Genomic DNA, 25,032 nt, shown 5'->3' with positions numbered 1-25,032 from the left:
GCAGAGTGCGGTAAGGATGGATTGAATGCCTCTGTGCATGCCGTAGTTATTCTAATCTTATCCTCATGATCCCTATGTGAGTAATATGTAGCAGGTTGTAGTATATTCCTATAGTCATCATTTAAAGCCGGTTCTTGAAATTTTGTTAATAGACTTTCTTTGTAGATTTTTTTTTTTGGAGAGGATCCAGGATCAGCAAAACACAATTTTTCTTTTTATTCCCAAGATATGTTTCCAGAAGTTTCAGCATCATCACTGTTTTGTTTGTTCTCCTCTTCACAGAATGTGGATTTCCTGGATTATGTGTAACTCATTGTAGTTATTTTGTTTCACATTTTTGATGGTTTCCCCATTTTCTTCACTGTGAAGGCCCGCACTAAGTGACTTTTCATGTCACTGTTTACAAACTACAGACTTACTGTCCAGCCCTGTGTGTAAAGCAGTGTTTTGCATGTGTTTCACTCAGATCTTGCACTGATCATATATTTTTAGTGGCTCTTAATCCTGTGCCTTGTGTTGGAAAAATTGGTTTTGTGCCAGTGCTCCGGGACGAGGTAGTGACTTTTTTTGCTGTCCGCTATTCTTACTGCACCGCTCTTTTACCTAATGACGTGACATTTGTAGGTGACTTTCTCCTATAAATATCAATTTTGAGACCATTTCATGTTTTGTGTGTAGTAGTTTAGTCATTTAATAAACATGTTGTTTTATTAAACTTGAGTGGCCATTGATCTTCGTGCAGTATGTACTATGCTGTATTTCATAGTTTTGTGCTTATTTTAGTAAGTTAGATAGGGAAACATTCCTACACTCTCACAATATCCAGGCCCCAAATATTGTAGCCTCCAGAATGCAGTCCATTTTGCTGTACAAAATGCACGTGGAGGGGCTCTCTATTGGTTGGCTAGGTCCTATCATAGTCTGCAATTCTCACAGTCCTGCATCTTCTACTTTGCCAAAACACACTATCACCTCTTTAGATCAGTTGATTAAATAACTAATGAACACAGCAATATTTTGCAGTTGCTAAATTTTTATGGGGAGTGGTTATATGTTCTAATCTGGGGTATCCTTGGTAATTGTTTGGACGCAAATTTCGGCTCCTTGTTGGCATAGAACTCAAAATTGTAAAGAATCCTATAGGGTATGAATGAAAAGTCTCCTTTGTTTTTGGTTGTTATTGTTTTCAAGTTTTCTAAAAAAAAGTTGTGTGAAATACATTTACAAAACTTAACAATATAGAACATATTTGTTTTGAAGACCTTGTAGTTATCAAAACTCTTCTTAGGTGACTGTCCATGGCTGTGAAGATTTTGAAAAATTATATTTGCACCATCAGCTGTACAATAGTACATTTATTTATTAAAAATTTCTTACTTTGGTTGTAGCAGTTCTAAAACTAAGTCTACTACACCAGTTTACATAAATTTAATTTGAGAATCTTCACAAAAATCATGCTGTATATGAAGTTCATTCCAAGTAACAATCTTACATCATTTTAAAATACTTCAAATTATTTATACAAACTTTATTTGTCCACAACATTAAAGGTTTTTAAATCTCCCTGCATGAACCATGAACCATGGACCTTGCTGTTGGTGGGGAGGCATGCATGCCTCAGCGATACAGATAGCTGTGTCGTAGATTCAGCCACAATGGAGGGTTACATGTTGAGAGGCCGGACACACATGTGGTTCCTGAAGAGGGGCAGCAGCCTTTTCAGTAGTTGCAGGGGGCCACAGCCTGGATGATCGACTGATCTGGCCTTGTAACATCAACCAACATGGCCTTGCTGTTCTGGTAGTGCAAATGGCTGAAAGCAAGGAGAAATTACAGCCTTAATTTTTCCTGAGGGCATGCAGCTTTACAGTATGGTTAAATGTTGGTGTACTCTTGGATAAAATATTTCGGAGGTAAAATAATCCCCCTTTGGATCTCTGGGTGGGACTACTAAGGAGGCTGTCATTATCAGGAGAAACAAAACTTGCGTTCTACGGATTGGAGTGTGGAATGTCAGATCCCATAATTGGGCGGGTAGGTTAGAAAATTTGAAAACAGAAATGGATAGGCTAAAGTTAGATATAGTAGGTATTAGTGAAGTTGGGTGTTAGAAGGAGCAAGACTTCTTGTCAGGTGAACAAAGGGTTATAAATACAAAGTCAAGTAATGCTAATGCAGGAGTAGGTTTATTAATGAATAAGAAAATTGGAGTGTGGATAAGCTACTACGAACAGAATAGTGAACGCATTATTTTAGACAAGATAGACACGAAGCCCACACCTACCACAGTAGTACAAGTTTGTAGCCAACTAGCTCTCCAGATGATGAAGAGATTGAGTAGAAGACAAATGGGCAGCTTTGAGAGATGAAATAGTGAAGGCAGCAGAGGATCAAGAAGGTGAGGTTTAGTAGAAATCCTTGGGTAACAGAAGAGATATTGAAATTGATGAAAGGGGAAAATATAAAAACACAGTAAATGAAACAGGTCAAAAGGAATACAAATGTCCCAAAAATGAGATTGACAGGTACTGCAAATGGCTAAGCAGGGATGGCTAAAGGACAGATGTAAGGGCGTAGAAGCATATATCGCTAGGGGTAAGGTAGATACTGTCTACAAGAAAATTAAAGAGACCTTTGGAGAAAAGAGAACCATCTGTATGAATATCAAGAGCTCAGATGGAAAACTGGCCCTAAGCAAAGAAGGGAAAGCAGAAAGGTGGAAGGAGTATACAGGGTGATTCAGAAATGCATGTAAATATTTTAAGGGTGTATTTGTGAGGTAAATATAAGACAAAAATGTTCTATAAATGTTTTTCCATAAACGTTTAATTCCAGAGTTATCGTTAAAATACGAAAGTCATGTCCGTATCAAAACGACGTCAGTGCAAGCAGCAGGATGCCATATTCTGGTACGTAATGCACATACGTATCTCCCAACAGTTGATTCGAAACTGCATGAATAGTGTTTGTTTGTGTTTGCAATTGCTGTTTACTCCTACTGTACAGAAGATGGCGCTGATGTTGTTGGTAACGGAAACGTACTTCCTGTCATTCATTCATCGTCGGAAGGCTACAGGTTTCGTGCACATGATGTACTCAAACAGTGAGTATGCTGATATGCACCTTGTGTATGGTGCAGCAGATGGAAACGCACTTGCAGCAAGACGAAGGTACAGTGAGCTGTTTCCAAGACGACAGTTACCAAGTCATCAGACGTTTGTATCTGTGGACAGACGTATGCGGGAGTATGGCATTCGTTCTGGGCCACATTCAGGTCGACCACTTGAGCATGCAGTGAACGTCGAGGAACATGTTTTGGACCTGGTAGACCAAGATCCAGCCATCAGTACGAGACAAATAAGTGCAGCTGTACGACTTCCACAATCTACTGTATGGCGGCTGCTTCGGAGACAACAGTTGCATCCATTTCACCTGCACAAAGTGCACGAATTGACACCTGCAGACTATCCTCGCCGTCAGCAATTCTGCCAGTGGTTACAAGAGCGTCATTTGAATGATCCAATGTTCATTTGGCGGATATTATTCACAGATGAGGCCATGTTTACTCGTGCGGGTGTAATCAATTCGCATAATATGCACCAGTGGGCTGTCGAGAATCCTGGCGCGAGAATTGTGCGTGGATATCAACATCAATTCTCCATAAACATTTGGTGTGGTATTGTGGGGAATGACTTACTCGGACCTCATGTTCTACCTCCAAGGCTGACTGGGCACGCTTACCGCGAATTTTTGGAGGGGGAATTGCCTGGATTGTTACAGGATGTCCCTCTTGCAACACGAGCCACCTTGTGGTTTATGCACGATGGTGCTCCTGCCCATTACAGCCGCAACGTAAGGGCGTATCTCAATGATGCGTATCCACATCGATGGATAGGTCGCGGAGGACCAATTGCTTGGCCAGCCAGATCTACATCTACATCTACATCTACATCACTACTCTGCAATTCACATTTAAGTGCTTGGCAGAGGGTTCATCGAACCACAATCATACTATCTCTCTACTATTCCACTCCCGAACAGCGAGCGGGAAAAACGAACACCTAAACCTTTCTGTTCGAGCTCTGATTTCTCTTATTTTATTTTGATGATCATTCCTACCTATGTAGGTTGGGCTCAACAAAATATTTTCGCATTCGGAAGAGAAAGTTGGTGACTGAAATTTCGTAAAAAGCTCTCGCCGCGACGAAAAACGTCTATGCTGTAATGACTTCCATCCCAACTCTTGTATCATATCTGCCACACTCTCTCCCCTATAACGCGATAATACAAAACGAGCTGCCCTTCTTTGCACCCTCTCGATGTCCTCCGTCAATCCCACCTGGTAAGGATCCCACACCGCGCAGCAATATTCTAACAGAGGACGAACGAGTGTAGTGTAAGCTGTCTCTTTAGTGGACTTGTTGCATCTTCTAAGTGTCCTGCCAATGAAACGCAACCTTTGGCTCACCTTCCCGACAATATTATCTATGTGGTCCTTCCAACTGAAGTTGTTCGTAATTTTAACACCCAGGTACTTAGTTGAATTGACAGCCTTGAGAATTGTACTATTTATCGAGTAATTGAATTCCTATGGATTTCTTTTGGAACTCATGTGGATCATCTCACACTTTTCGTTATTTAGCGTCAACTGCCACCTGACACACCATACAGCAATCTTTTCTAAATCGCTTTGCAGCTGATACTGGCAGCTGAACCCTTTCGACTTTTATTTATGGTGCCGACTAAAGACATTGGCGTATTCTTCTGCAGTACCGAACAGAGAAGTGCTACAACAAAGAATTGAAGGTGGTTGTGAAATTATTCGTGGAGAGTTGAACGGACTGTGTAATGTGCAGAGATCATTGCGGCGACGAGCACGGGTCTGTCTGCAAGTTCAGGGACAGCATTTTGAACATGCATTGCATTAAGATTTGTGCAAATACAGTACAGTACAGTCTGCAAATTCTTCACGTATTTTCCTTAGTTATTTTGCATTGATTTAGTTCAATCAACAGGAACTAAAGTAATACAGTATTCGCGAGGAATTGTTTCAGTTTGTTACGTCACGTTTATTTACCAGTTTGCGTTTTTAGTCCAAATGCACTGTAATTAAACTGTGAACTCTGGGAAGTAAATACTTTACGTTGTATTGAATGTATTATCATGTTTTGTTCATAACTCTGTAATAAGCCAAGTATAGCAAAAATTGTATAGAACATTTTTGTCTTATATTTACCTCACAAATACACCCTTAAAATATTTACATGCATTTTTGAATCACCCTGTATAGAAGGTCTATACAAGGGCTGTATACTTAAGGAAAGTGTTATGGAAATGGAAGAGGATGTGGATGAAGACGAATTGGGAGATACTGTGTGAAGAGTTTGACAGAGCACTGAAAGACCTAAGGCGAAACAAGGCCCCAGGAGTAGACAACGTTCCAGTAGAAATACTGATAGCATTGGGAGAGCCAGCCATGACAAAACTTCCATCTGGTGAGTAAGCTGTATGTGACAGGCAAAATAACTTCGGACTTCAAGAAGAATATAATAATTCAAATCCCAAAGAAAGCAGGTGTTGACAGGTGTGAAAATTACCAAACATGCAAAATACTAACCCGAATTCTTTACAAATGAATGGAAAAACTGGTAGAAGCAGACCTCGGGGAAGATCAGTTTGGGTTCCATAGACATGCTAGAACACACAGGGGGATACTGACCCTATGACTCATCTTAGAAAATAGTTTAAGGAAAGGTAAACCTAAATTTCTAACATTTGACAATGTTGATTGGAATGCTCTCTTTCAAATTCTGAAGGTGGCAGGTGTAAAATACAGGGAATGAAAGGCTATTTACAATTTTTATAGAAACCACATAGCAGTTATAAGAGCCGAGAGGCATGAAATGGAAGCAGTGGTTGGGAAAGGAGTGAGACAGGGTTGTAACCTATCCCCAACGTTATTCAGTCTATGTATTGAACAAGCTGTAAAGGAAACAAAAGAAAAATTTGGAGTAGCAATTAAAATCTACAGAGAAGATATAAAAACTCTGAAGTTTGCCAACAACATTTTAATTCTGTCAGAAACAGCAAAGGACCTGGAAGAACAGCTGAATGGAATGGACGAGCAGCTGAACGGAATGGACAGTGCCTTGAAAGGGTGATATAAGATGAACATCAACAAAAGCAAAACAGGGATAATGGAATGTAGTCAAATTAAATGAGATGATGCTAATTGATTTATATTAGGAAATGAGAGACCTAAAGTAGTAGATGAGTTCTGCTATTTGGGGAGCAAAATAACTGATGGTGGTCGAAGTAGACAGGCAATGGCCAGTAAGGTGTTCCTGAAGAAGATAAATTTTCGAACATAGAGGATAGATTTAAGTGTCGGGAAGTCTTTTCTTTAAGTATTTTTATGGAGTGTATCCTTGTATAGCAATAAAACATGGACGATAAACAGTGTAGACAAGAAGAGAATAGATGCTTTCAAAATATGGTGCTACAGAAGAATGCTGAAGATGTGATAGTTAGATCATGTAACTAATGAGGAGGTACTGAATGGAATTGGGGAGAAGAGGAATTTGTGGTACAACTTGACTAGAAGACGGGATCGGTTGATAGGACAAGTTCTGAGGCATCAGGATCACCAGTTTCGTATTAGAAGGAAGTGTAGAGGGTAAAAATCATATAGGGAGACCAAGAGATGAATACACTAAGCAATTCGGAAGGATGCAGGTTGCAGTAGTTATTTATAGATGAAGAGGGTTTTACAGGATAGAGTAGCATGGAGAGCTGCATCAAACCAATCTCTGGACCGAAGACCACAACAACAACAACAACAACAACAACAACAACAACAAGTTGTTTTATCTCATCAACTGAGTAGTGTGTGTGCTTTTATAACATAAATCACTGTCCTTCAAAAGTCTTCCTATTCTTTTCGTTTTGTTGTAAATTTGTGGTACAAATATGAATCCATTTCTACCTCACATTTCACACTTTTCTAGTATCCTTCTATACGTTGAACAATTTTCGTCACATCATTATGGCACCTTAGTTGTGTTGCATCCATAACACTCCACCTTCCTTTCAGATAATTTAAGAAAGTAATTATTTTACTAAATTTACAATATAACTTAGTTACGACTATTTATCAATTTCTTCTCTTAAGGTTGTATACAGTCACTACATTGTAGGCAAGCCGTATTGCCACTCAGACTTCTTTACAATATAAAGCCTTTTTTTGCCAAAAACAAACTGTGTTACACCCAGAATCATGATTTTATTTACAAAACTATTTACACCACTCTCTTCTAGTCTTACTCTCTCCAGCTTTTAAGATTAGTTCCACATTCCTACCAGAACCTCAAAGTCACTGTCTGTTTCTATAAACAGTATCTTCTCTGCTTATGGAAACAAAATACTTTTGTTCCCCACCACATTTTGTACTTCAAAATATGGCGACTACCTCAGATTTGGCCACTCTCGATTCTTCTAACACATCTTATATCATTCACATTATTTCTTCTCACATTGCTTCCACAGTTAGTATCAACATACTGGTAACGTCTTTTACGTGTCACATCTGGTATTATTCACTTCACTGCTTCCAAGCTCCTGTATATATTGACCATCAAAACACTACACCTCTCTGCATCAGTAATCTCTTACAACTTCACCATATAGTTAGTTACTTTTTGCACAAACTGTAGTCTTTACTTTTCTCTTTCACAAAATCTGATACTGTCTTCTTGCATCAGATTAGACTTTCTTTTTATATTCTATTTTTTGTTTTTGTACCCCCAGATAATGAAGAGTATTAAAAATGATAGATGTAGCTCAGAAGAGGAAGACCGACAACTCTAAAAAGAAGTTAGGTGGTATTGTCAATAATTGGAGCACCTAGCATTGCATAGAGTACCGTGCCCTCTGGGGTATTGCCCTCAGCTTCTATTCTTGATGCAAATACCTCTTTAGGTCAGTGTTATTTTGTAATAAAAAATGTTTTTGTGATTTCCAGGTATCCAAACTGTATGCATTTGGTTATGGTTTTTCAACTACTGTGTAGTATTGTTCTTATCAGTCAAGTTTTATGTTTCTCAAGTTCTCTTTTTAGATTTTTCTCTTGTTTTTGCGAAAATGAGATCGAAAGCTCATTGGATGTGCCCTATCATTCTTCTGTTCCATCTTTCTAATGCCTTTTTTTAAAAAATTCCCAAGTTATTTTTTCTTTTTGAGCATGAGCTGCATCAGCAGTAGCCAGAAATTCAATCAGGTCAAACAATAAGTTATTTGACACATCAACTTACACAGAGCAAAGCCTGTTGTTTCATGCTCCAGGCAGTTGAAACTTCCTCAGAATATTTTTAAATATTGCGCCCATGTAGTGTCTTCAAAGGCAATATATATGTGACATAAACTGTTAAGTTCATCCATGATTCTGATCCAAGCTGCTGGACTTATGATCATGCTTTGGGTGAAAGCTAATGTGTAAGTATCTTTTCATTGTGTGTATCTGCAACTTAATGTGTCATCTTTAAGGGAAGTAGCAATATACCTTTCCCTTATGTTGTTGATATTCAAATTTGGAGTTTTCGTTGTTTCATTCATGATTCTCTCACATGTATTACCTTGGGGATACATGGAAATTTTAATGTGTTCTGTATTTTGCTTTCCAAGCATTCCTTGGACTACTTCGAAAGAAACTCGAGACCATTGTCTGATAATATTGCTGTCGGTACACCTGTTTTTAACAAAATAATCCACTCGACATTTATCTATCACCACTTTAGGTAAAGATTTTCTAATAGAGTACAATTTCACAAATTTTGTCAAATCTTCCGCCAGAGCAAAAACATTTTCACACTCTCCTCTAGATACTGGCAATGGTCCGAAGATATCAGCAGTCACCAAGTCAAGTAGTCTGTTTTGTGGCTCTACACTGTACATTTGTCCTTGCATTATCTTATTATTTGTTCTAACCTTCTGACATCTGTTGTGCATTTGTGCGCTTTTTTCATAGGCCACCACATGTTGTTGAATATGACTGTTTCACATAGTTTTGCTATACATTTCCTTGCCCTGTAATGACCAAACTTATTGTGTACATAGTCAATAAGCAGATCCACTTGTTAACCAGGAAAGCAAATGTTCCATTGGCTTTTAACTTTTTAATCCAGCCAAGGAAAATGCCTTTGTGTGTGTGATAATCACTATAAATAAAATGGAAAGAAACATTCCACATGGGAAAAAAACCCACATCCTTTCATCTTTCCCTCTCCTTCCCTCTTTCCTGACGAAGCAACCGTTGGTTGCGAAAGCTTGATATTTGGTTTGTGTGTGTGTGTGTGTGTGTGTGTGTGTGTGTGTGTGTGTATTGTTGTTTTTTTTTTTTTTTGTTTTTTTGTTTTTTGCCTATCTCCCAGCGCTTTCCTGTTTGGTAAGTCATGATAATCACTATATATACACTGAGTGATCTTTAAGTTATATCTGACTTAAGTGTGTTTTGAATCAAGATCCTCACAGCTTCTTTATGCTTTTCACCAATTCATACTGGTTTTTGGAAAAATTGTGTGTCTTCCTTGGTAATCAAATGACATTCAAAGTTCCTTACTAGACCTGGTTGAACTGAAATAGTTTTTGTGCAGAAACAATACTCTTTTTAATTCTATCTTCTGTGTTTTGTCCAATTCATGAATGTCTACAACTTTTTCGTATATTTTATTTTTGTCTGCCAGCAATTCTTGTAGATCCATCCTTATTTCCTCACCACATTCATTATCTCCCCCTCCAACTCTTCCTTTTTTCTACAGTGCCTTATAGGAATATTAACCCTCCCATTAGTTGTCAGTTACTTTTCCTTGAAGGTGGTACCATTACGTTTCTCCCACTTGTTTCCAAAACACAGAATTCTCATTAAAATTCAATATTCCTTGAAAAACTCAACATCCATTAACATAACAACAATGAAACCCAGAATTATAGGACACTTCTGATACAGCTGGGTATCGTTTATTTTTATAGGCAACATTACTTCATGCTAACAAGTTTCTTTACCTTTCCTGTGGCAACAATTATTTGAATACATAAAAAAGTGTTATACCTTATCGGGTAAAGTATCTAGCCATTTCTAATGGAACAAAGATCATTGCCATTATCATGGCAACACTGCACTTAGTCACCCTTTACCAACAAGTTTATCACTGGATGGCTGGACTTTTTGCCACTATTATTGATATGAGATTCTTCCAGTAAATCATGCACAATTTTTCTTCTCTCAAAATCTTCTCCATGTCTGGAGGTTACACATATGTTTGTAGGATTGCTGTCACTACTCACTTGCTTGACAGGAATCAGTTGTCCCACTAATGACAAATTTGATGCTTCAAGAAACCTGTCTTTTTTTTTGTCATCAGTCTACTGACTGGTTTGATGCGGCCTGCCACGAATTCCTTTCCTATGCTAACCTCTTCATCTCAGAGTAGCACTTGCAACCTACGGCCTCAATTATTTGCTTGACGTATTCCAATCTCTGTCTTCCTCTACAGTTTTTGCCCTCTACAGCTCCCTCTAGTACCATGGAAGTCATTCCCTCGTGTCTTAGCAGATGTCCTATCATCCTGTTCCTTCTTCTTATCAGTGTTTTCCACATATTCCTTTCCTCTCCGATTCTGCGTAGAACCTCCTCATTCCTTATCTTATCAGTCTACATAATTTTCAACATTCGTCTATAGCACCACATCTCAAATGCTTCGATTCTCTTCTGTTCCGGGTTTCCCACAGCCCATGTTTCACTATCATACAATGCTGTACTCCAGACGTACATCCTCAGAAATTTCTTCCTCAAATTAAGGCCAGTATTTTATATTAGTAGACTTCTCTTGGCCAGAAATGCCTTTTTTGCCATAGCGAGTCTGCTTTTGATGTCCTCCTTGCTGCGTCCGTCATTGGTTATTATACTGCCTAGGTAGCAGATTTCCTTAACTTCATTGACTTCGTGACCATCAATCCTGATGTTAAGTTTCTCGCTGTTCTCATTTCTACTACTTCTCATTACCTTTGTCTTTCTCCGATTTACTCTCAAACCATACTGTGTACTCACTAGACTGTTCATTCCGCTCAGCAGATCATTTAATTCTTCTTCACTTTCACTCAGGATAGCAATATCATCAGCGAATCGTATCATTGATATCCTTTCACCTTGTATTTTAATTCCACTCCTGAACCTTTCTTTTATTTCCATCATTGCTTCCTCGATGTACAGATTGAAGAGTAGGGGCGAAAGGCTACAGCCTTGTCTTACCCCCTTTTTAATACGAGCACTTCATTCTTGATCTTCCACTCTTATTATTCCCTCTTGGTTGTTGTACATATTGTATATGACCCATCTCTCCCTATAGCTTACCCCTACTTTTTTCAGAATCTTGAACAGCTTGCACAATTTTATATTGTCGAACGCTTTTTCCAGGTCGACAAATCCTATGAACGTGTCTTGATTTTTCTTTAGCCTTGCTTCCATTATTAGCCGTAACATCAGAATTGCATCTCTCGTGCCTTTACTTTTCCTAAAGACAAACTGATCGGCACCTAGCACATTCTCAATTTTCTTTTCCATTCCTCTGTATATTATTCTTGTAAGCAGCTTCGATGCATGAGCTGTTAAGCTGATTGTGCGATAATTCTCGCACTTGTCAGCTCTTGCCGTCTTCGGAATTGTGTGGATGATGCTTTTCCGAAAGTCAGATGGTATGTCGCCAGACTCATATATTCTACACACCAACGTGAATAGTCATTTTGTTGCCACTTCCCCTAACGATTTTAGAAATTCTGATGGAATGTTATCTATCCCTTCTGCCTTATTTGACCGTAAGTCCTCCAAAGCTCTTCTAAATTCCGATTCTAATACTGGATCCCCTATCTCTTCTAAATCGACTCCTGTTTCTTCTTCTATCACATCAGACAAATCTTCACCCTCGTAGAGGCTTTCAATGTATTCTTTCCACCTATCTGCTCTCTTCTCTGCATCTTAATGTTACCACCGTTGCTTTTAATGTCACCAAAGGTTGTTTTGACTTTCCTGTATGCTGAGTCTGTCCTTCCACCAATCATATCTTTTTCGATGTCTTCACATTTTTCCTGCAGCCATTTCATCTTAGCTTCCCTGCACTTCCTATTTATTTCATTCCTCAGCGACTTGTATTTCTGTATTCCTGATTTTCCCGGAACATGTTTGTACTTCCTCCTTTCATTAATCAACTGAAGTATTTCTTCTGTTACCCGTGGTTTCTTCGCAGCTACCTTCTTTGTACCTATGTTTTCGTTCCCAACTTCTGTGATGGCACTTTTTAGAGACGTCCATTCCTCTTCAACTATGTTGCCTACTGCGCTATTCCTTATTGCTGTATCTGTAGCGTTAGAGAACTTCAAACGTATCTCATCATTCCTTAGAACTTCCGTATCCCACTTCTTAGCGTATTGATTCTTCCTGACTAATGTCTTGAACTTCAGCCTACTCTTCTTCACTACTATATTGTGATCTGAATCTATATCTGCTCCTGGGTATGCCTTACAATCCAGTATCTGATTTCGGAATCTCTGTCCGACCATGATGTAATCTAATTGAAATCTTCCCGTATCTCCCAGCCTTTTCCAAGTATACCTTCTCCTCTTGTGATTCTTGAACAGGGTATTCGCTATTACTAGCTGAAACTTGTTACAGAACTCAATTAGTCTTTCTCCTCTTTCAGTCCTTGTCCCAAGCCCATATTCTCCTGTAACCTTTTCTTCTACTCTTTCCCCTACATCTGCATTCCAGTCACCCATGACTATTAGATTTTCATCCCCCTTTACATACTGCATTACCCTTTCAATATCCTCATACACTTTCTCTATCTGTTCATCTTCAGCTTGCGACGTCGGCATGTATACCTGAACTATCGTTGTTGGTGTTGGTCTGCTGTCGATTCTGATTAGAACAACCCGGTCACTGAACTGTTCACAGTAACAGACCCTCTGCCCTACCTTCCTATTCATAATGAATCCTACATCTGTTATACCATTTTCTGCTGCTGTTGATATTACCCGATACTCATCTGACCAGAAATCCTTGTCTTCCTTCCACTTCACTTCACTGACCCCTACTATATCTATATTGAGCCTTTGCATTTCCCTTTTCAAATTTTCTAGTTTCCCTACCACATTCAAGCTTCTGACATCCCACGCCCCGACTCGTAGAACATTATCCTTTCGTTGATTATTCAATCTTTTTCTCATGGTAACCTCCCCCTTGGCAGTCCCCTCCCGGAGATCCGAATGAGGGACTATTCCGGAATCTTTTGCCAATGGAGAGATCATCATGACACTTCTTCAACTACAGACCACATGTCCTGTGGATACACATTACATGTCTTTAATGCAGTGGTTTCCATTGCCTTCTGCATCCTCATGTCATTGATCATTGCTGATTCTTCCGCCTTTAGGGGCAGTTTCCCACCCCTAGGACAAGAGAGTGCCCTGAACCTCTATCCGCTCCTCCGCCCTCTTTGACAAGGCCGTTAGCAGAATGAGGCTGACTTCTTATGCCAGAAGTCTTCGGCCGCCAATGCTTATTATTTATCAAAATTTAGGCAGTGGCGGGGATCGAACCCGGGACCGAAGACGTTTTGATTATGAATCAAAGACGCTACCCCTAGGCCATGGGTAAACCTGTCATATCCCTCCAAATTTCCTCAAATTCATTTTTTACTTTATCCTCCTACACTTTTCCACTTGTTAGCTACCATCATTTTGGTCGTCGTCTATCTGCACTTTTCCCTCTCACACATATAAATCATTCTTAACTGCCTTCAATGCTTCCTTCCTATTTCCCTCATGTAGATACTACAACCTTTAATTCTCGGTGCTCTCCTCTGCTTCTCGGTAAGATTCTTTGACCGTCTCACTGCACACATTTTCCCTTTTATCAGACTCTTCATCATTCTCAGTAAAACCATCTAACAAATTCTCTGTACTGCAGTGTTTACTTCATCCATTTTTATTCAGAAACTCTTCTGAGCTTTCATTAAACATGATGATGATGATGATGATGATGATGATGATGATGATGATGATGATGATGATGTACCATACTCCTTGACAAAGCGTAGGGGACGATGCGGGAGACCCGCACCGCTGTACTAGGCAAGGTCCTAGTGGAGGTGGTTAGCCGTTGCCTTCCTCGCATACTGTAATTCTACTGGGCTTATTTACTTAATTTGTATCCCTTCCATTATCATTTTTTGAATGTCATTACTGTATTTAAATGGATTCATTGCAGGGTGTACAGTCAGGGAGTCATACAAAATACTTTTGAACTCATTTTCTGGAAACTGTTTTGAGCAGCTAGCTCAACAGCCCACATGTAATGGAGATATCTTCTACATCTACGTCTACATCTACATCGATACTCTGCAAATCACATTTAAGTGCCTAACAGAGAATTCATCGAACCACCTTCACAACTCTCTATTATTCCAATCTTGTGTAGTCCACAGAAAGAATGAACTCCTATATCTTTCTGTATGAGCTCTGATTTCCCTTATTTTATCATGGTGATCATTTCTCCCTATGTAGGTCAGTGTCAACAAATTATTTTCGCATTCGGAGGGGAAAGTTGGTGGTTGGAATTCCATAGCAACGAAAAACTCCTTTATTTTATGATTTCCAGCCCAAATCCTGTATCATTTCAGTGACCCTCTTCCCATATTTTGCAATAACGCAAAAGTGGTCCCCTTTTTTGAACTTTTTTGATGCACTCCGTCAATCCTACCTGGTAAGGATCCCATACTGCACAGCAGTATTCTAAAAGAGGATGGCCAAGTGTAGTGTAGATTGTCTCCTTAGTAGGTCTGTTACATTTTCTAATTGCATTCCAATAAAATGCAGTCTTTGATTAGTCTTCCCCACAACATCTTGTAAGTGTTCCTTCCAATCTAAGTTGTATGTAATTGTAATTACTAGGTATTTAGTTGAATTTACGGCCTTTACATTTGAGTGATTTATCATGTAAGCAAAGTTTAATGGATTCCTTTTAGCACTCGCATGGATGACCTCACACTTTTCATTATTTAGGGTCAACTGCCAATTTTCACATCATTCAGATATCTTTTCTAAATCTTTTTGCAGTTTGTTTTGATCTTCTGACAACTTTATTAGTCAATAAATGACAGCGTCATGTGCAAACAACCTAAGACGGCTGCTCAGATTGTCTCCCAAATCATTTATAAAGATAAGGAACAGCAAGGGACCTATAACAGCGCCTTGGGGAACATGCGAAATCACATCTGTTTTACTCGATGACTTGACCTCTCTGACAGGAAATCACAAATCCAGTCACATAACTGAGACAATATTCCACCACAGTTTCACTACAAGCCACTTGTGTGGTACAGTATCAAAGCCTTTTGGAAATCCAGAAATACGGAATCAATCTAAAATCCCTTGACAATAGCGCTCAACACTTCATCCGAATAAAGAGCTAGTTGTGTTTCACAAGAATGATGCTTTCTAAATCCATGTTGACTATGTGTCAATAAACTGTTTTGCTTTGAGGTAATTCATAATGTCCAAACACAATATATGTTCCAAAATCCTGCTGCATATCAATGTTAATGATTTGGGCCCGTAATTTAGTGGATTACTCCTACTACCTTTCTTGAATATTGATGTGACCTATGCAACTTCCCAGTCTTTGGGTATGGATCTTTTGTCAAACGAATGGTTTTTTATGATTGTTAAGTATGGAGCTAATGCATCAGCATACTCTGAAAGGAACCTGATTGGCATACAGTGTGGACAAGAAGACCTGCTTTTATTAAGTGATTTATGATGCTACACTAGACCTTACAGCCACAAACAGACCAGACCTTACTGAGAGCGTCAGTATAGAGATGAGCATTAGTGTTCATGATGTCATTATAGTAGCTACAGTTACAAAAGTTATCAGTCAAGAAGGCAAGGAGTGCGTGCCTCCTAGAAAGAGCAGATAAGCAGCTGTCAACATCTCCCTTAGAAAAAAAAAAAAAAAAAAAAAAAAAAACTGATATCACTCAGTTCCTGTGAGATGGATGTAGAGAAATTATTGGCAGAGTTTAAGGAGATTGTAAATCATGGCCTGGAGAATAAGATGCCAAGTAAGTTAATTAAGGACGGGAAAGACCCACCATGGTTTAACAATGAACTTTGCAAAATGCTGAGGAAGTAAAGGCTGCTGCACTCTCAGTTCAAAAGAGAACAAACAAATGACAACAAGTAAAGGTTGGTAGAGATTCTTATATCTGTGAGAAGATCTGTGTGTGAAGCATATAACATCTACCACCATCATACCTTAGCAAAAGATCTGGCAGAGGACCTGAAAGAATTCTCTTCCTATGTAAACCTGCTAAGCAGATCTAAGGCTTCCATGCAGTCACTCATTGACCAGTTAATTGTGGCATTTGAAGATAGCAAAACAAAAGCAGAAGTTTTAAAGTTCAAGTTCAAGTTTTAAATTTTGGGATTAAGAAATTGTTCACACAGGAAAATTGTACAAAAATACCGTCATTTGACTTTCAAACAGGCTACCGCATAGAAGACAGTAATAAGCGTCCCTGGCATTGAGAAAGAACTGGAAGAGTTGAAAACAAATAAGTCACCAGGTCGGGATGGAATCCTAGTTCAGTTTTACGAAGAGTACTTTCCAATATTGGCACCTTATGTAGCTTGCATTTATTGGAAATCTCTTGCCCAGCGTAAAGTCCCAAGTGACTCCTGTATATAAGAAAGCTAAAAGAATGGACCCACAAAATTACAGATCAATATCATAACTTAAGTTTCCTGCACAATCCTTGAACATATTCTCAGTTATATATAATTAATTTTCTTGAGACTGAGAAGCTTGTGTCCACAAATTAGCATGGTCTTAGAAAGCATCACTCCTGCGAAACGCATCTTGCCCATTTCTCACATTATATGTTGTGAACTATGGATGAAGGGCAGCAGGCATATTACACATTTTTAGATTTCTGGAAAGCATTCTGCATGGTGCGCCATTGCAAACTGTTAACAAAGGTAAAAGTGTATGGAATAGGTTCTCACCTGTGTGAGTGGCTCGAAGACTTCTTGAGTAAAAAATTACGGTTGTTTCTTGATGATGCTTTGATCTACAGGAAGGTACCAAAGTTAAGTGACTATAGAAGTATACAAGAGTAGTTCTAGTTAATGTGATAAACGGCAGCTGGCTCTAAATGTCGGAAAAGTGTAAGTTACTGCAACTGAGTAGGAAAAACAAACTCGTAATGTTTGGATACAGCATTAGCAGAGTCCTGCTTGACACAGCCATGTCATTTAAATATCTGGGTGTAACATTGCTAAGTGATAAATGGAATGATCATGTGAAGATTGTGGTAGGGAAGGTGGATGGTCGACTTATGTTTATTGGGAGAATGTCGGGAAAGTGTGGTTCTTCTGTAAAGGAGACTGCATGTAGGGCCCTAGTGCAACCTGTTCTTGGGTACTGCTCGAGTATGTGGGATCCGCAACAGGTCAGGTTAAAGGAAGACATTGAAGTAGTTTGGAGTTAATTGCTAGGTTCGAACAACACACAAGTGTTACAGAGATGCTTCGAGACCTCGAATGGAAGTCCTTGGAAAGAAGGTTAAGTTCTTGTCGAGGAACGCTTCTGAGGAAGTTTAGGGAACTGGCATTTGAATCTGACTGCAGAAAGATTATGATGCCGATGCATTTTGTGTAAGGACTATGAAGATAAGATACAAGAAATTAGGGCTCATATAGAACCACATAGAAAGTCTTTTTTCGTTGCTCTATTTGCAAGTGGAACGGGATAGGAAATAGCTAATAGTGATATAGGGCACACATTGCCATGCACCGTGTGGTGACTTGCGGAATATGTATGTATACATAGATGTGGATGTAGTTATAAAAGGCGTAGCCAATGGATTCATATTACAGCTCCCTGTTCTGCAAACACTAGTAACTTCACAGATGAGATCTAGTTTCCCATAATCTGTGATCTCACATTATTTCCTACTTGCACCTTCATGTGCTGCCTATTGTGCAAATCATCATCTTCATGCATTGGTGAGTGTGATTTATAAATAGGTTCTTTCTGTCTGTTAGTCTAGCTATTATTTGCTGTTACATTGTGCCTGCTTCTTGTTTCCCTTCCACGATTGTCGTGGAACATGCCCAATCTGTTTACATATGCCTTCTTATGGTTTTTTTATGTTTTCCTGGGGCAGAAAATTATTGTTTGCTCTTTGCTCTTCCTGCAGCATTTATATCCTTTACATATAATTAATATAAACTTATTAATCTAATCTCTGGGAGCAGCAATAATTTTGTTATGCCCATTCATCAGCTACTGTCCATCCAAACCTGTAAGAATGCTCTGGCTCCAGTATATTCATTATATATGACAACTTTGTAACCCACTTTAAAGCAAATCTTATTACACTTTCATTCTTGGACTGAACTTTTCTTTTGTCCTGAAGGTGTTTTGTAATTTCTTCTGTTTTCTGTTGACCCCACTTTAATTTGTTTTAAATGCATCCTTAAATTTTGCTAATTTTGCATACTGCTGAGTAGTTGTTACACCCCATTTTCTAGTTTCTCCCAAAAATTTTGATATAATAAAACTGATTGTTTGCTAACAGCCCATAATTTCGGCAAAACATTTTCAAAATCATTCAAAAATTCCTTTTTGTGTACGTTTGTGGAAGGATAAAAACGTAAAAAATGCCTATTTGTAATATAATAGACTTCATGTAATTCAGTAACAAGAATACATTCAACACTGTTAGTACCTATTCTCATGTTATTCTCTACCTTAAGCAGTGTATTGTCATGCTCATGCAGTCTACTTTCTACTGTCTCATCTTGGTTAGTCAGCAGATGTACATTAGATTCTACAGGGTGTCCGAAAAGTCTTTCCCTGATTACAGAAATTGATAACTCAGCCTAGAAGTAAGATACAAATATGAAACTGGTGTCTAATTGTTTACAAACTATCAGTTTTTTTCACACATCAGTAAACTTCCACATGAGCACCCTTGGTAGCACGTAGCACATCTAGGCGATATTCAGTTTCCATCCACACATTAGCCAACATGATGGGCCAACAGTTGGGCCTCCACACTCTCTTGACTTAACCCCATTAGACTTCTTTTTATGGGGTTATGTCAAGGACGAGGTCTACCGAACACGTGTACCAGATCTCAAGATCTGGTACACGTGTCCTGCGGCAACGGATAACCACAGTTGTTGAATTGATCCCTCCAGTGATGTTGGCTAATGTGTGGACGGAAATTGAATATCGCCTAGATGTGCTATGTGCTACCAAGGGTGCTCATGTGGAAGTTTACTGATGTGTGAAAAAAATTTTGATAGTTTGTAAACAATTAGACACCAGTTTCATATTTGTATCTTACTTCTAGCCTGAGTTATCAATTTATGTAATCAGGGAAGGACTTTTCGGACACCCTGTACTACTTCCACTCGATCAGCTTTGTTTTTTACAGATTTCAAATTTTCTTCACCTTTAGCAGAAATTATGCTAACCAAATTTTCATTTTCACAAACAGCAGCAACTTTCTGCTCAACTTAGTGTACATTCTGTGTTAGCTGATCTACACTCTTTACTTCCGTTAGCTATCTTTTTAATTACCCCTGTTAATTCACTTTTCATACTCATTTTTTCTCAATTTGGGAAACTCTTTCCACAGTTGTAGTGTTAAACAAGTACAAATCAGATTCCTGGTGCTCTGTTTTTTCATTAATTTCAAATTTGCACATTTTAAACTCACCTGCCAAACTACTGGCTCTACCAGATTATTGTTTAAAGTCACTAGATTGTTGCTTAAGTTCACTAGACAGTCTTTTGTTTGCTCATGTCTCTCTCTCTCTCTCTCTCTCTCTCTCTCTCTCTCTCTCTCTCTCTCTCTCTCTCTCTCTCTCTCTCTCTCTCTCTTTTTTTTTTTTTTTTTTTTTTTTTTTTTTTTTTTTTTTTTTTTTTTTTTTTAACTCCCTACTGATCCATAGATATTCTGCATTACTAAAACATCACCGATGCAAATCTCTCTTGCAAACATTCTTTTTAACTTTTCTTCTGTACAACTCCCTATTTGATTTGTTTTACAGGCAGTAAATCAAATTTGGCATCTGTTTCCATTATTTCCTGTTCATTTACACCAGCCTGATTAATATTAACAGAATCAGAAGAAATTAAAATCGTGCAACTGCTCATTGTCAAAATTGGCGATGTCTCCCAAAGTTGCATTTATTGCAACGTTCCATTCCAGTTCCACCTTACAGTTGGAGGTAACAACTGAAACATCATTATTTTCTAATTCCCTTGTTTCTCTTTGTCGGAAGTGCTTGCTTGCCTGGCACTCACACTAAACTTGACCACATCCCTTTTTTCATAACTACAGAACAGTCACTCTCTTCCAACAAGACAAGTCTTTTAATACCAGCCAATACCAAACCAAAAAGTAACTTTCCTTCAGTAGTTTACCATATCCACTGCATGTCATCTCTGCACATCCAACCTACACGTACTGCTATGCCAGTTACCAAGTCCTCATCTACTGCAGTACTGCAAAATATGCTGCCTTCTTGTCCAATTCTGTGCTGCCTCCTCTGTTATGTGGATGATATCTGCCATCCACTTCCCATCATAGTGATCCAGTGTTTGCTACATTGGTCTTCTTTTCTCACTTTTTATTCACTGTATCATGTCTTTTGCTCAGTATGCTACATTGTCCTTCTTCAGAATTACTCTTGGTCGCAGTTTTAACCTACTACAGCTTTTCATTACCCCATGTCTGTTATTTTTTACCAACTGCATTACGAACTCTTCTTTAGATGAATTTATTAAATACTGTAATTAGCTTAGAAAAATCCAGTAATAATGCATTAATCCCTTCTTTGCAAAACAGAAGTACCGGAGGACATTTCTCATTTTTCCAGTGCTGTAAGCTAGTGTATTTGAAATCACATATTTCCACATTCTGTATGACTCTCTCGAACAATCCAGATACATTGTCCCTACAGTCTCGTAATACCCTCAGTTATTTACAATTATAAGAGTGTGCTGAAAAGTAATGCCTCTGAATTTTTTATGTGAAAACTCATAAACGATTTTTAAATAAAACAAATTTCATTAAGATTTTACACCTTTATTCTTCATGTCTACTTGTTTGTTTCTCAATACAGTCAGCCTGGCAATGAACACATTTTTTTCAGCGAAAGACCAGTTTGTCAATACTGTCACTGTGAAGTCTTGGACTTTGTTGACAGAGCCACAACCTCAACTCTGTGTGTGAACTTGTTCATCGCTATCAAATTGAAGTTCTCAAAGGTGTTCTTTAAGTTTTGGAAACATGAAAATCAGATGAGGCCACATTTGGACTGTACGGAGGATGATATGAGACAGTGAGTCCAGGATGTTTGGATGTTGCAGTGTTCTTGTGTGGCTTGCCATTGTGATGCTGAAGAAGAGGGTGGTTCATGTGTGGACAACCTCTTTTAATTGATGGTTTTAGTTTTCTTGGAGGATTTCAGCATGGTGTATCTCATGCATCGACGTATTTGCATTATACACCACCATGTTGTACAGTACAATTCAAAGACCTGTAGCAGCAGAAGGTTGCAGATTGCATCAGCGAAGTGGGAAAATTGACAGTGTAATATGCATGACTTGTAATATCTCAACTGATATTGAGAACAGAATTTAAAAAATTCAGAGCCCTCGGACAGAAATTCATAAGAAGCATACACCTCACAGTTAAACCTTTACTGACTCAATAAGAAGTCAAAGGCAATCAATGTTATTTACTACACAGATGTGCCAAAGAAACTAGTATAGGCATACACATTCAAATACAGAGCTATGTAAACAGGTGGAATACGGCGCTGCAGTCAGCAACGTCTGTATAAGACAACATGTTTCTGGCACAGTTGTTAGATTGGTTACTGCCGCTACAATGGCAGATTATCGAGATTTAAGTGAGTTGAAATGTGGTGTTATAGTCAGCGCGTGAGCGAGGGGTCACAGAATCTCCAAGGTAGTGATGAGGTGGGGATTTTCCTGTATGACCATTCCACGAGTGTACTGTGAATATCGCGAATTTGGTAAAATGTCAACTCTCTGACATTGCTACAGCTGCAAAAATATCCTGCAATAACGTGACCACTGACAACTGAAGAGAATTGTTCAGAGTGACAGGAGTGCAACCCTTCTACAAACTGCCGCAGATTTCATTGCCAGGCCATTAACAAGTGTCAGTGTACGAACCATTCAATGAAACATCATCCAAATGGGATTTTGGAGCCAAAGACCCACTCGTGTACTCTTGATGTCTGCACAACACAAAGCTGTATGCCTCCTCAGGGCCTGTAAATGCTGACATTGGACTGTTGATGACTGGAAACATGTTGCCTGACCAGACAAGTCTCTTTTTCAGATTGTATCGAGCAGATTGACATGTATGGATATGGAGACAACCACATGAATTCATGGACCGTGCATGTCAGCAGGGAACTGTTCAAGCTTACGAAGGCTCCATAATAGTGTGAAGCATGTGCAGTTGGACTGATATGTGACCCCTGATATGTCTAGATATGACTCGTGACAGATGACACGTACGTAAGCATCCTATCTGATCACCTGCATTCATTCATGTCCATAGTGCATTCCGTCGGACTTCGGAAATTCCAGCAGGACACTGTGACACCCTACACATCCAGATTTGTTACAGAGTAGCTCCAGAAACACTCTTCTGACTTTAAATGCTTCCGCTGGCCAGCAAACTCCCCAGACACAAACATTATTGAGCATATATGGGAAATCTTGCAATGTGCTGTTCAGAAGAGATCTCCACCCCCTCATACTCTTATGGATTTATGGACAGCTGTGCAGGATTCATTGTGTCAGTTCCCTCCAGCAGTACTTCAGACATTAGTTGAGCCCATGTCATGTTGTGTTGCGGCATTTCTGTGTGCTCGCGGGGGCTCTACACGATATTAGGCAGGTATACCAGTTTCCTTGAAGTATAAGGTTAATGACCAACAAACATTCTTATATAAAATCAAATAATTTATAGAAAACCATTTTTCGTTGTTGCTGAGAAGCTAGTGATACCATTAGATTTCTTTATGAATGGCTAGGCAAAACATACCTACGTACTTAATGGGAAGTTTAAATTTTAATGAGTTACAAGTATTAGACATATATTTACACTGATGTTAGCTATTGACATGGGGAAATATTATATAAAGTTTGTTCCATTTAGTACATGGCAAATGTTCTATTTAATTTTAAAGTAGCTTAAGTAATATTTAGTTACCTATACAGAGTGAGACTCCTTGGCAAGAGCTGCATGCTGTCAGATAGCTGACTCGCATGAATGAACATCTGCCACAGAGAAGCCATGACACACCATTATTATGAATCTAACTTAAGACTTATTCTATATGAGTGATGCATTGTGCTATAGCAAAAGTTTGTTATTATACCTGTATTTATAATTTAGGCTTTTGACATTATTACAGATAAGAAGCCAAGGCCTTCTGTAAATCGCCATTTTCCATTTTCAGGACAAATGTTGCCTTATATTCCCAGATGTGTAATTCTGTTCTGATGTTTGACAGAAATACTTGTCTGTGGTATAAGAGAAAAGCTTTTCTGGTGTTTAATGCTGTCATTCAATAGGATTTAAGCTGAAGACCGCTTCTCCATAATTTTGTAGTACCTATTTGTGCAGAACTTCAAAATGTGCTGTACTCTCAACAATTGTTATATCTTTAAAAAATATCTAGGGCTTCCTTTGTTTAAAATGAAATGACAGCGTGCTGACCACTGTTTCATAGAACTCTATCACAACATTCAAAAACTAGTCATAAATGGTTGGAAAAGTTCACACTGTAAAAGAGATTTTATGCTTCGCTATATAGTTGTAAATGTGAAGTTCGTAGTGCAAGTGTAAATTTTAGTGTGAATGGACATAGTTTTAAGTTTTCTGCTTATCTGTGATTTTTGTCAGCTGCACATGCGTGCTGCACATCTCTAACAAACTATCTCATACAGGATGCATGATGCTATTACTGGGCTGCAACATGTAATTCAACAGTCTGCACATTATCTTCTATCTCCACAACAGGTAAGTAGTAGTATCAATATTTTTATGTGTCAGTTACGGTGTGTTCTGATATAATTTTAAAATTTTATTTTTATTATTATTTTTTAATGAAATTTTAAACCATTTAATGGAATTCACTTGTAAATCATACAAAGAGACAGATGGGCTCACCAATACTTAGCTTAGCTCAGTACATTTGACAGTCACACAAGACTCCTGAAAATAAATAACATCTAGCTGTTTGAAACTTGTTCCATCATCAGAGAAGAAAGAGGAGGGGGAAAAACTCATACATATACATCTATATATGTGTGACACACACACACACACACACACACACACACACACACACACACACACACACGGGATCAAAGAGGAGACAGAAATGGAGATCAACACAGGTTGTGTCTAGGGGTGTGGCTGAACTTAATCATTATTATAATATTTTTTTGCTTTCTCTGAACCTCACCTGTGTCTTTGTCAAATCTTCATATATACCTCTCATGTATCCATTCTGTATCATAATCTTATACCACAGTACTTACATTCCTTCCTCAAACATGCCTTCACCATAGCCGGACGGCAATCCACATACTTTTTCTCCAGTCCTGCCTGACCCTTGGAATTGCCCGAGAGACTACCTTTAAAAGTTGGTATCTCTGTGGATGCAACCCTTCTTTCCACCAGTCTCTCCTTGTCCAAAATCTTCAGTCATTAGCAATTACCCACCTTATCCTTTAATTATATATTGTTTCATGCAACCATCACGCCTAACAACTCCTATCTCTTTTCAAAATCACCAGCTTATTTATCACACTCAAGAACATCGTTCTAGAAGTTAGCTGTAAACGTGAGCTTA

At 38.6% G+C, this 25,032-nt stretch overlaps 1 protein-coding gene across 2 annotated transcripts in view; it reads left to right on the top strand.

Annotated features, from left to right (window-relative positions):
* The window catches only part of LOC126340516 (alpha-mannosidase 2x), a 162,792-nt gene that overhangs the window by 92,663 nt on the left and 45,097 nt on the right, over positions 1 to 25,032 (top strand). For both annotated transcript variants that reach the window (XM_050001696.1, XM_050001697.1), the window contains exon 12: positions 24,122 to 24,194. In XM_050001696.1, coding sequence (XP_049857653.1) covers positions 24,122 to 24,194 — 73 coding nt within the window. The remainder of the gene's footprint in view (positions 1 to 24,121; positions 24,195 to 25,032) is intronic.

The sequence above is a fragment of the Schistocerca gregaria genome, chromosome 1, assembly GCF_023897955.1.
Source record: "Schistocerca gregaria isolate iqSchGreg1 chromosome 1, iqSchGreg1.2, whole genome shotgun sequence".
In the NCBI taxonomy this organism is placed as follows: domain Eukaryota; kingdom Metazoa; phylum Arthropoda; class Insecta; order Orthoptera; family Acrididae; genus Schistocerca; species Schistocerca gregaria.
The sequence above is the reverse complement of the archived record's forward strand: the minus strand, read 5'-3'. Positions and strand labels throughout refer to the sequence as shown.